We start from the raw sequence: 13,203 nt of genomic DNA on the forward strand, positions 1-13,203 counted from the left end.
AGCGGTCCCTAGTGTAGTCAAATTCACAGAAACAGAAAGTGGGATGGTGGTTTCCAGGGGGCTGGGAAGTTAGTGTTTCATGGGGACAGAGTTTCAGTTTGGGATGATTTTTCGAAAGTTCTGGAGATGGATGGTGGTGATGGTTGCACAACGATGTCAATTTCACTGAATGGTTAAAACGATTACGTTTTATGTTATGAGTGTTTCACCGTCGTAAAAAAAAAATTAAATGAGCACACAAAAATGTGTACGTGAATGTTCACGGCAGCACTACTCATAATAGCCAAAAAGTTGAAACAATCCAAATGTCCACCACCTGAGGAGTGGATGAACAAAATGGGGTATATCCATCCGCACACTGGAGTGTTATTTGGCCATAAAAAGAAGGAATGTTACATGCTCCGACAGGAATGGACTTGAAAATACTACGCCAAGTGAAAGGAGACAGAAAGCCACATTTTGTGTGACTCCATTTATATGAAATGTCCAGAATAGGCAAATCTATGAAAACAGAAAGTTCCCTGGGGCTGTGGGTGGGGGTGGGGGGAGCAGGGAGCAGAGGAAAAGGAAATGACTTCTGTGGACTAGGAGTTTCTGAGGTGGTGAAAATGTCCTGGAATTACATAGTGGTGACTGTTGAGCAACTCGGTGAATATACTAAAAAACCACTGACCCGTACACTTTAAAGGGTATGTGGATTATGGTTTGTGAATTACATGGTATGTGAATTTATGGCATGGGAAGTATTTCTCAATTTAAAAAAAAAAAAAAAAAAACCTTAATTAAGTGAACTGATTGTTTGTGGGTTCTGTTCATCCCTGAAGTCCCTGGAATCCTGTCAGGAGATCCCCAATAGTAATTTTTGAATGACGCAGGGAAATCTTTCAGATGGATTCTCTCTAAGTAATGCGTGGGTGAGACAAGCTCAGGGTGTAGTTTGTCATCTGGCCACGAGATGGCACCCTATCCACTTATTCACCAGTTGCTTCTGGCCTGTGCACTTCCCTTCTCCCACCCGTCTGTTCTGGGTTTTACTGTATCATGGCAATTAGGCTTAATTGGAAAAAGGGGATTTTCAAGAATCCATATTATAATGTAATGCGCTGCATCAAGCAGTCAAACAGGATAATGGGATGTCCCGTGGGTTAGTTTTCAGGTGCAACCTCACAGACAAGTAGTCTTGGAGAGGAAGTGTCAGGGCTCCAATGCGATGCTCTCCGTGGCTGGGCACTCGGTACACGAGCAACAGAATCCCATAAAAGTAAATATTTCAGGGAAGGTGGTTGAGCCAGTGGGATGCCCAACGTAACAAAATCGGTCCTAATTTGGTCTTTGCCTTTCCCAGATGTTTCCACGGGGCAGCATATTTAAGAAGCTGCAGGTGCTCCCAATCATAAGACGTCCCGAGCTGGGCTATAAGTGTGACCCCACCCCTTCCAATCAAATCCTCACCCTCTAAGGAGGTAGCGACCCGGAGCTGAGACAGCGGCCACACGTTAGAATCATCTCAGTGAGTTCTCAAAACTTCAGAGATTCCACCCCAAACCAATTAAAAAAGGAACCTCTGGGGATGGGATCCAGGCAAACATGTTTTAAAACACCCCCAGGCCATGAGACAAAGGGAGCTTGCTCTCTGGCCTGAGCTCTTGTCAGGTTTCCCTGAGGGTCTGCCCCAAGCGCAGGAGACACAGGAGCCTGTGGGCAGGTGACCCAGGGGTGGGAGTGAGCGAGTGAGGCCAGTGGAGGGCATGGAGCCTTGGAAATGTGAGTAACGCTAATGTGGATTCTGTGAGCAGAAGCAATTTCCCCCAACTCTGGGGCCCCTTGGAACCGGTGGAAAGGATGGGTCCAGGGAGCTCCTGTTAAGAGTCAGAGCTATAGAAACACATGCCCAGCAATGCTCGGAACCGAAGGCTGGATACTGCAGGAGTGTTCCTAAAAGGAAATATTTTATTGAAGAAAATTAGAAACCCACCACTGAATTCTTTCTTGAGAAAGTACTGGAAGCTCTGCCGCCCCTTGGGGTCTCGGATCAACTCGCTGAAGTTGAAGGCCCACCGCTCCACCCGCATCTTGGTTGGGATCTCCACCCTGCGAGGACAAGCACCATAAGCGCTCCAGACACTCAGCGGGAGGAGGGGCTGCGCCAGGCGGGGGCCTTCACCCCACTCACCTCCGTTAGTCCCACGGCCCAGGACGCGACCCCATCCTCCCCTCTCCCCCCGTCCCAGCACAAACAACGCAAGTCATCACTGGCTAGGAAAACACAGCCTTGGACAAGTCCCCTGGGCCTTGTGTCAGAAGCTGGCCACCTGGCTGGTGAGAAGGATGCCGCCAGCGGACAGCCTCGTACTCTGGCCCCCCTCCCTTAGCCATCAGGGCAAAGGGACACAAATGCCTCCTCCAAGGTCTGTGGAGACCGGAGGGTCAGGCTGCCACACTAGACCAGGAGAGATCCCAGAACAGCACCGGTGACGGGTGCTGTGGCCACTGCCACCCCTGGATGCTGGTCACCCACCACACAGCTGCCCTTTCCCCACAGGGCCACCTAGTGGTTCTTCCCCTACCTGCCTTCAGCCCATCTGCCCGCAGGTAGACCCCCGTCTGCCATCTGTGCACCCTTTCCCTGAGCTTCCCCTGAGATGCAACGCCCTCTCCACTCCCCGTCATCTCCCTAAAAGGTCTCCCTGATCCCAGGCAGGACTTGCAAGCCCGGCCAGAATGGGTCTCTCATTCCAAAAAATCAGGAAAACAGTTGATTTTTCTCCTATTCCTTATGGAAGTCTCCATAATCCAACACGGCCCCTTGGAAACAGGTTTCCGAGGCCATGACACCACGTTTCCCGCTGATGTCACAGCTGGAACCATGTCTGGGTACAACTGATGTCTGTGGGAGCTCAAGTTGGCCAGGCCAGTTTACTTTCCATGACATCAGCATGAAAACAGTAGGAATCTGGATTAAGATGAACCATTTATGAGTGTCAGCCTCTGGGAAGCACTGTGCTTTACATACCCATCGCTGGGCCCTGCAGAGAACACGGGCCACTACATGCCACAACATGGGGAAACCTTGGAGGTATTATGCTAAGTGAAAACGCTAATCACAAGGGACCACATATGACATGATTCCATCCATAGGAATGTCCAGAATAGGCAAATCCACAGAGACAGAACATAGTTTACTGGTTGCCTAGGGTTGCAGTAGGGGGTTCTTTTTTGGATGATGAAAATGTCTTAAAAATTGACTGTGGGGATGGTTGCATGGCTCTGTGAATATAGTAAAAAAATTTGAATTGTACACTTTAAACAGGTGAATTGTACAGCATGTGAATTATAACACAAAACATTACTTTGAAAAAAGATTAGCAATAGACTTACCATATGACCCAGGAATCCTGCTCCTGGGCATATATCCAAAAGGAACCCTACTTCAAAATGACACCTGCACCCCAATGTTCATAGCAGCACTATTTATAATAGCCAAGACATGGAAACACCCTTAATGTCCATCAACAGATGACTGGATGAAGAAGAGGTGGTATATTTATACAATGGAATACTATTCAGCCATAAAAACCGACAACATAATGCTATTTGCAGCAACATGGATGGCCCTGGAGAATGTCATTCTAAGTGAAGTAAGCCAGAAAGAGAAAGAAAAGTACCATATGAGATCGCTCATATGTGGAATCTAAAAAAAAAAAAAAACATAAATACAAAATAGAAACAGACTCATAGACATAAAATACAAACTTATGGTTGCTGGAGGGACGAGGGGTGGGAAGGAACTGGGATTTCAAAATGTAGAATAGATAAACAAGATTGTACTGTGTAGCACAGGGAAATATATACAGGATCTTGTGGTGGCTCAGAGCGAAAGAGAATGTGACAATGAATGTATGTATGTTCATATATAACTGAAAAATTGTGCTCTACACTGGAATTTGACACAACATTGTAAAATTACTATAACTCAATAAAAAAAGTTTAAAAGAGTAAAAAATAAAAAAAAAAATTTTTAAAGTTACTTCTAAAAGAACACCAATATATATCGAATACATACAATTTGGCATTTAAATCCCAGAACTGGGTGTCATCTGTTATCCAAGGATTGCTGGGGAGGCAGCCTGACATGATGGCGTCGTTGGACGAAAACTGCTCGCTGTATTTGACGATCCTGAAAAGCAAATGGAAAGCGATTTCCTAGACATTCAACACCCCGGGGACCAAATCAATACTCACGTTGACTGACCAGCGTGTCCCCCTTTAACCTGATCGATTTCGTTACATCCTTATTACTGTCTTCCGAGAAACACGTCCTAATAGCCCTGGGGACTGGTGGGTATTTCATAAGCTCTGCCTCTCTTCTCCTGGTGAGATGAAACACCATTCCCTGATCCGGTGCCTTTGTGATTTCTCTGTACCTATTTCATTAAAATATACTTTATCCTGAGCTTTCAAAACACAAAGCCGATGCAGTTTTCACGGGTTCAGACAAGTGTCTTTGGCACCACCTTGGAAGCACGAGGTTGCCAGGGACTCAGTGGGATCCTGTTGCCACCTTGGGGGCCACCCTTTATAGAGATAATGCCAGTGTTGGGAACTTAGACCAACTGTTCAAAACGGGGTCTCACTGAGACAAACGCGGGCAAGAGCGAATTCCCTCTAGCTGAGCTCCACCCGAGCTGACCCATTTCCCAGCGTCTGGGAGATTTACAAAAACCTGCATGCTTCCGCCCACATGGAAGGCATGGAATTGCCTCCCTAGCGAATGCATAAAGCGCCTGCCACGAAGCCTGCCCACAGCAGGAGATTTTGACAGAGGTGGACCCATGCCCACGGGAGATACACGGGAACTCTCGGTTTAGCGTTCTGTGCAGAACTCAGCTCCCCTGGCTCAATTTCTCCCAAGACCTTCTTATTCTTATGAGACCTTTACAGTGGAGCAGCTGCAGGGAAGGAAAAAAACTCATCCACAGGTCTGAACACTAATGATGTCAAAATTATGGTAATGAGTCTCTGAGACCAAAAAAAAAAAAATTGGAAAGTGGGTCTAAGAAGCAGCCTAATACAGCCTTTGAGCCTCCTCTAATGTCTTTCCTAATTGGTTTCATGAAACTGGGTTTCTGGAACATCAGAGTAGACGGCTGTCACTCTATCACAGAACAACGATGATCCCTGTAACCCCAAGTGAGCACCCCTGAGAAGCCGGGTGCACACTCATCTGTGACTGGGCTCAGCAGCCGCAGGCAGAAGTCACTGAAAAGGTGGGTGAGGTCGGGGCACATTTTCTCGAGCAGGTGGTATTTTTGCAAACTAGGGGCTTGGAGAGATATAAAAAGACATCTGAAGATTTTTACAAGAGCCTAACCCCTCACCACATCGGGAGAAAGGCACTGGACGAGACACAGCGTCTTCCATCTCCCTCAGCACTGCTACCGGAGCCTCACACAGGAAGAATAAATGAGAAGTCGTGTTGTGTTTCTCCAGAAAATGGAGCCAAGTCAATTTTCACATGTGCAGAAAAATCACAGAGTTAGCAAGGTGATCCCAAAATGATTTCCCCATTTCAAAAGGGTCACTGCTTACATTTCGGGGGACACTAAACCTCTTTGTGTCTTCCAAATAATGCCCAATGGGGGATGGGATCAAAACAGCCTGAAGGTTCAATAAATCAAACATAAATTTTCAACTTCTCATCGGATTTTAAATCAAAAATGAACCCCATTTATCAAGACAATGAACCATGGGGTCCAGCCTTTCCACTCTTTCCACCCACACAGACAGACGTGTGCAGACACCCGCCCCGACCCATGACTTTACCTAACCCACGATGAGACCTGGAGACTCACACGGAGCAAAGAACTAGTAACGTAACCCCTCAAGAGACAGCTTTCGTCCCTTAGAGCCCTTTCAGATCTTACACCAACCTATGACTTGTCAAATTTGCTTTAAGGCAAGTCATAGGTTGTCTCAGCAAGACCAACAAATCAGAGACGTACCCTCCGAGGGACACTGAGGACTTCACCGTGGACCTCATTAAGGCCTGTCGGTAGTACATGATCTGGAAGAGACACAGCTGTTAGACGTCCAGCTTCCCCACCCCGGGGTGTCACAAACACTGACGCGTACACACGGCCTCCAAGCCGGAAGCCATTTCTCCATCACGCGCCCCATCCTGTTCCCTCAAACCAGCCACCTCAGTGCCAGCGGGGCTCAGGTCTTCAGTATTCCATTTAGGGACCTCCTTAACGCAGCATATGTTAGTCTCAGAAAAGGCACTAACTGGGGAAAAAAAAGTCCTACGGTGCATTAGACCGAGACACAGGACAGGGACAGAAGCTGAACCTTTCCCTTAAATGCCTCTGACTCACAGGAGCAAATCTAACCTCAACAGCCAATGCTTCCCAGGGGCTCTGTTTTGAGCCCTGGATACAGGATTTGCCAAAACAGGCAGCCTGTCACCCTGGACAGATACTGGGCGGCGCTATAATTGTAGGAGCAGGGACCAGGGTGGCTGCACACTCTCCCACGTCCCTCCGGTCTGTGCCTTCAGAGGGCGCTTCATTTCCCAAGCCAGACCTTATGAGAGAATGCTTTGGCATTCTGAGCTGTCTGTCCACTTGCAAACCACTGTCTGCAACATTACACGTGGTTTTCATTTCATCGCTGAGTATGGAGCACGAAGCCAAAGTACATATAATTTGTTAGAGGATTTAAAAATCAAACTTCCCCGGAACTGGGAGACTAAATTACCTCTTTCCTGACAGAAACGACCGTTTGTTTCTGTAAAATAAAGAAGCAAGAACCATTAAACAGATGTCATTAAATCATTAGAGTTCAAATACCCCATTTGAAAAATAAAAGCACTTCCCTAAGAGAAAACGGCCCACCTTTTTTTTTTATTTATTTAAGAGAGAATTCCCCACCATCACCACCACCACTTCTGCCCTATTTGATGCAGCTATTGGAGAATTAGATCAACCGAGAGGTTTGGTGAGGGAAGGAGTACGATTTACCACTGTAACTTTGCCCAACTCTCCTCAAAGCCACAGTGAATTAAAGACTAAAGCGTGGGACTGGTTGCAGCCTACCGCAGTGCCCACAGAACCATTTTAAATGGAACGAGACATAAAGATGGGAGAGCAAGCCACCTGACCAACAGCACAAGTTGGGGGGGAGCCACATTGCCAAAAATAAAGCACACCATTAACAGACTCAAGCCCACTGAAAGCTGAGCCCCAGAGCTGGAAGAGGACAGCGGGTCCCATCCTCTCCCTGAAGTCACGGAAGCAAGTCCCCGCTGGGGATGGGCTGCACAGCATCCTCCCTCTGGACTCTCTGAGGTACAGCAGAGAAAGGATGGCTCCGAGAGAGGCTCCAGGTGTAAGATTCTGGAAGCCCCTGGAAACCGTTTGGTCCTGTCTCCTACTAAACTCTCCTACCATCTGACACGCTTCCTTGGTGTCACTTTTCTGCCCCACGCAACTCCTGGAGGTTGGGCACAGTTGGTGGTGCCAATCTCAGCGTTCCTAGGTTTGGATGTGTCTGGGGGCTGCTTGGTGCTGACTCTTAACACTTCAAGCTGAATATCTAAATTCCCGGCTGCTTAATACTCAGGCTGCTTAATGCAACTGGGTTTTCACTCGGAATAGAGTCAGAAGTCCAAGGAGGACACTAGTTCCCTTAGCCAGTTAGTAAAATAAATCGTGGACCAGAGTCCTCCAACGAAGGAGTGTCCAGTCTCGAACATCAGATACGGGTCTCTGCTTTCTAACCCATGCTGGGTATCATTTTGCTTCCTTAGATTGATTGCTGTTATCTTATTGCTTTTCACAGGAAATCCTTTTTCCTGGGTAGGGGAGGAGGGAGAAATGACCTCTCAGAAAGTTAATTAATGCTCAGGTAGGTGTCTCTGATTTGGACCCCCACACACCCTAACTTCCTCCTTCAAAGCACTGATCACAAGTGTAATTAGAGATTTGTTTGCGTGACTCTTGGTTTAACATACGTATCACCCATTAGGCACCATTAAGAGCAGGAAGACCATGTTTATCTTCCCGAGCATAATGTGTGGTGCAGAGTACATGCTCAGGAAGTACGAAATAAGTGATGACTGTGGCGTGCTTGGAAGCCTAGAAAAATGGAGATGTACCTTAAGGTAAACAGAATATTTTTCCACTTAAAAAAACTGAAAATACTCCCCAAATGACCCAAATATTTTGGCAATCATACTGACTACCTCTCCCCATTCTCTCCTAACTTAAGACTGTTTTAGAAGACACACGTTTCAGTTAGAAAAGGATCCTGGGGTCAGAGCGGATTTGCATTCAAATCTAATATAAGCAGATTCTTCTACTCGAGCCGTGTGGAAGTAGATTACGAATGGTGTCTACCGGTCTGTGCCCTCTGCTCAAAAGGGAAGCTGGACTTCTGTGTGATAATAATTACACCTCTCTGAGCCCTTACAGAGTTTAAGCGAGGGAGGTTCAATTATTTTGATTTTCAGCTGAGGAAACCAAGGCTCTGAGAAACCTTCTCAACATCTCCTCGTCGGTAACTGACCAAGCCAGGATTCAAACCAAGATCTGCCCTTCGCAAAGCTGAGAAGTGATCCGAGAGAGAGGAAACTGCTCTCTTCACCAATTCCTTCCTTGCCGTGAAGACGAGGATACCACGGAATGGAATGTCTCTGTCCAGCCATTTCATTTAAAGTTAAAACAGAAAAAAAAGAATGCTAGAGCCAGCCCCAAACACAAGAGGACACCCCAGCCCAGGAAAGACCCTTTCATTAACACTAAGGATAGTAAAACAAACTCCCAGCTGAAAGAGAAATAAGATCTGGGCATCTGACGCACAGCATGGTGACTGTAATTCACAGTCCTGCATCATATACCTGGAAGCTGTTCAGAGAGGAGACCTTAATGGTTATCACCGCCAAGTCATAGTTACGCGAGGAGATGGAAGTGTTAACGAATTCTGTCGGTGGTATACTTTGCCATACACACACACACACACACGCGCGCGCGCGCGCACCTAATCGTTACATTGTACACCTTAACCTGATGTATGTTCTATGCCACTAAAAGCTCAATAAAGCTGAGGGGGAAAAAATACCACTAGGGGTGGTAAAGATTGCAATTGTACTAGGTCTGCGCCCAGCAGGCAGCGTTGTAAACACCCTCCTTCAAAGTGCCCACGACTCGAGATGAAACCTCCTGTCCATCACGGTTCTACGGCCACGGGGATCCTGAGTGGACGAACACAGACAGGATGAGGCAGGCTCTCAGGCTGTCCGATGTTCTCTGGGCTCCATGGGGAGCTGTCTGTCCTTGCACGTGGGTCACCGGCACACCCGCTTCTAGTCTTCCCGAGCGTGGTCTGACTTTGGCCTCATGCGTTTATCTCTGGGGCCATTGTCTCAGTCTTCCGGGCTTTTAAAATTTTTATATTGTAATTCACTTCTTGACTTTATTACCCTTTTAGGGCTCTGCGTCGATGATGTGGTTTGCTGTTGGTTTTCTGATTCCCAAAATTACCAGCCATCTTCTGGGAATCAGACTGCAGTGAATTGGGTTGAGTCTAAGAGCTTGCCCATCCCTACACTGGATTGTCCATATGGATTTTAGAGTTTATTTCTTGCTTCAAAAACCACTGTCCAGAAACTAACACAACGTTGTACATCGACTATACATCAATTTAAAAATTTTTTTTTGCTTAAAAACCCACTGTCTGTGGCATCTTCCTCCTCCAGATTGACATATGGGGTATCACTGTCCTTCAAGGAGTGTGTGTGTATCTGGGCAGTGGGGGAGAGGGTTCTGGACTTTTCTGAAAAACGGAGACAGAATTTGATGGATTGAGGGTAGTTTTAAGAACCAGTATCAACTTAGGGGACAGAAAGGTCAAAATCCTGGTTCTGTCGCTTACTGGCTACATGACTTTGGGTAAGTTATTTAGCATCTCAAAGCCTCTGCCTTCTCATTTGTAAAAGGGAATAGAAAAAAGGGGGAGTGGTGACATAATAGACTTAAGTGACTGGCACCGAGCAGGGACTCAGCGCTCCGTGGTTACTAATGAGGGTCCACATACTGCTGCTGAGAAGATGCACGGTCCTAGTTACCAGATAAAATGCAGGGTGCCCGGGCAATATTCGGGACACAGTCATACCAACAAAAGTTATTCGCTGTTTATCTGAAATTTAAATTTAACTGAGTATCCTGTATTTTATTTGCTAAATCTCACAAACCTACCATCGTTACTGTTAGTACTTAGCCAAAGGCTGTAAGAAACATTAAAGTGAAGTTATTAAAAAACACACACACACATTTCTAAGCAATTCAGAGAAAACCGCCGCACAACAGAATAAGAAAGAAACATGTTTTTCACCCTGGAATCCACGCCGAAGCCCCGGCTTTCTCAGCTGTGGGCCCTCCTTTAATCCTTGTCCCAGTGACACACTTTGCTACAGTAGGGACCCTCTGGCCAAGGAATCTTCACATTCTTTGCATTCTTGGAATTCCAGCTTATTATTTTCCCACTTACAGAGTTGCCCAAACAGGGACACATCCAGAGTTTGTTCACACAGCTTGCTGGCCAGCTTGCCGGCCCTGAAACCCAGATGCAGGCTGCAGACAACTGTCACAGGGCAGGAGGGGTCAAGGCCAGGCCCCCGAGAGAGGGAGACCCTGGGGTTACTGCAGACCAGAGAGTGGGAGCCCAGGGCAGGGCTGAGCAGGGAGTCTGGGATCCGGTGGCCAGACAGAAACAGAGGTGGGGGCCGGGCGAGCTATGGAGTGAGACACAGGATGGGGAGAAGCATGGAGAATTGGAGAGCACAGGCACTGAGGGCAGAGGCCGTCAAAAGCCAGAAGCCAGGAAATCCGAGAACTGAGACGATTAATGCAAAGCAGACATGGAAAGAGATGGGGTGGAGGACAGCTAGCTGTCCAAGGGGACAAGAACTCGAGGTTGAGATCCCCCGGAAGTAAGTCTCCATCTGCCTGTCCTTCCTGGTCCGGTGGAGGCAGGACTGCCTCCACAACTCCCAGGGCCCAAGATAAAATGAAAATGCAGGGCCCCTTGTCCAGGGAAAAAAAAAATTTAAGACAGTGACAGCAGAACATCAAGCCAAGCACGGGCCCCGCTGAGTGCGGAGCTGTGGGCCTGGGCACGGACCACCCGCCGGGGACATTGGTCCCGGGTGCAGGCCAGAGGTGGCACATGACCAGGCTGCTGTGGGAATTTAATGAAATGCAGCAAAGCTGCTAGAAGCCACACCACGGACTTTAGGACACATCAGGCAGGGCACGGGTGCCCATCAGCTGAGGTTCAAACCCCGGCTCCAGCACTTCTGAGATGCGCATCTCCGCTGAGCTGCCCACCCCCTCGGCCTGTCCCCTCAGAGATGCTAGTAATACTCGTTACCCCACGAGGCTGCCGCAAGCCCTCCCGGAGCGCTGACCAGGTGTGAGCCCTCGGGCCCCAGGCCCGTCACACAGGGAGCTGTCGGCAGGCCTCACCCCTCCTCCAGCCACCACCGGTCACGCGGGAGCCACAGGAGGGAAGCTACTTGTTCCCAGTTGGTGGGAGTATTCAGGGGGCTGTCACTCCCGGAGGGCTCCCCTCCAGGACCACTGCTTAACACTGTGGACCCACATTCCTAGCTTTCACCCACAGGCCCGTGTGCCCACCAGTGTAAACTGCGCTGTTCTCTGCGGCTGCTTGTGAATGAGGCAGGGATGTTGAGATGGGTGTGCACCTGCCTCCCGCCGCCTCCAACAAGGGCAGAAGCAAGAGAAGGTATCAGGACAAAAGAGGAAGCCCGCCAGGTTCAGCTCCCCAAAACAGGGTCTAGGGTTTCCGGGGTGCCGTGAGTTCTCTCTCTGGCAGCACGGAGACAGACAGTGTCTCCACGTCGGACATCACTCCAGTCACGTCACATAAATGACCCCGCTCAATCTTCTGAAGGAGGAACTACTGTTAGTCCCATTTTATAGATGGGGAAGCTGAGGCTTTGAATTTGAAGGGCTCCAAGAGCCTGGCCAAGATCACACGTCCAGGGAGTGGCAGCGCTGGGAGTCACTCTGATAGCAAAGCTCTCCTCAGCACGCCACACTGGCCCGCATCCCAGAATGACCCCAGTAACCCTGTTGGGGTCTGAGGGAGGGCCAGCCCTGGCCACCACTGCCCACAGCCACGCTGGCGCCCGGCTACCACCCAGCCTCTGCACCGCAGGGCCAAATTCTCTCTGAAATAAAGGGGAGGCAGGGGGCTGTGCATGCTTGGTGCCCCTGCACACCCCAGGAAATCAGAACTGAGAGAGGACACGCTCTCTGGGGGCTGACCTCGGCTCTGGCCGGTTCCTCCCAGGGCTGGGTAGCCCCTTGGCCGACAACCATCAGCCTGAGGAAGTTGGTCACCCAGGGTCCTAGACACCTGCCAATCTGACACCCTCCTTTCTTAACCTCGATGGTGTTTATTTCTCTTGGATTATGCGCCTCCGTTTATGGAAAACAGACATCTTTTCAAGAATTTACAAATTCTCAGAAACGGGCTCTCTCTTCAAACCGGTACCAGGAGCGAATCTCTGAAATGAGCCAAAAATCCGACTTCTTCGCGCACCCAGGGCCTCAGGGACACACTGCACAGTCTCTCAGGGCAGATAAACAGGGGACACCTAGTCCAACTGTGGGAAATGTTACAAACGGATAAAGCTCAGCATCGGCCTCCACCCCAACAACTGGGTATGAGGGGAGGGGCCCCGCTGGCAGAATTACGGTTCTTGGTTCTTCTCAACACACCACAGCAGGAAGAGGGCAGACAGAGAAGGAGAGCTGGAAGGAGAGAGAGAAGGAGAAGACCATGGGTAAACAGCAGTGACCACACACCCGGGTCAAACGGCACCACGGCAGCGACAGCCCTCAGCCTCAGCCTCAGGCTATGCTCTGACTCTGGGCTGAGAGCATTGCTGGCATCTGGCAAGAAATGGGCTTCGAAAGCCAGAAGGCAGGCTCTCCTTCCCCACCGCCACCAGAGAGCCTGAGGATGCTGCCTCAGCGAGGAGGGGTCTGGCCTCCCGCCCCCTCCCCTGGGACATCACCCCAAATAGCACCTAGGACGCCCTGCTCCACCCTTCCCTCCTCCACACCAGAGAGGTTTCCAGAGCTGCCAGTTATCCATTAAAAAAAAAAAAAAAAAAAA

The 13,203-nt window shown here is 49.0% G+C and overlaps 1 protein-coding gene across 9 annotated transcripts in view; it reads right to left on the reverse strand.

Annotated features, from left to right (window-relative positions):
* The window catches only part of RGS9 (regulator of G protein signaling 9), a 112,645-nt gene that overhangs the window by 20,445 nt on the left and 78,997 nt on the right, over positions 1-13,203 (reverse strand). For all 9 annotated transcript variants that reach the window (XM_074343528.1, XM_074343526.1, XM_074343529.1 and 6 more), the window contains 4 exons: positions 6,757-6,786; positions 6,003-6,064; positions 4,064-4,177; positions 1,976-2,091 (listed from right to left, as the gene is read on the reverse strand). In XM_074343528.1, coding sequence (XP_074199629.1) covers positions 1,976-2,091; positions 4,064-4,177; positions 6,003-6,064; positions 6,757-6,786 — 322 coding nt within the window. The remainder of the gene's footprint in view (positions 1-1,975; positions 2,092-4,063; positions 4,178-6,002; positions 6,065-6,756; positions 6,787-13,203) is intronic.

The sequence above is a fragment of the Camelus bactrianus genome, chromosome 16 (assembly GCF_048773025.1).
Source record: "Camelus bactrianus isolate YW-2024 breed Bactrian camel chromosome 16, ASM4877302v1, whole genome shotgun sequence".
NCBI classification, from domain to species: domain Eukaryota; kingdom Metazoa; phylum Chordata; class Mammalia; order Artiodactyla; family Camelidae; genus Camelus; species Camelus bactrianus.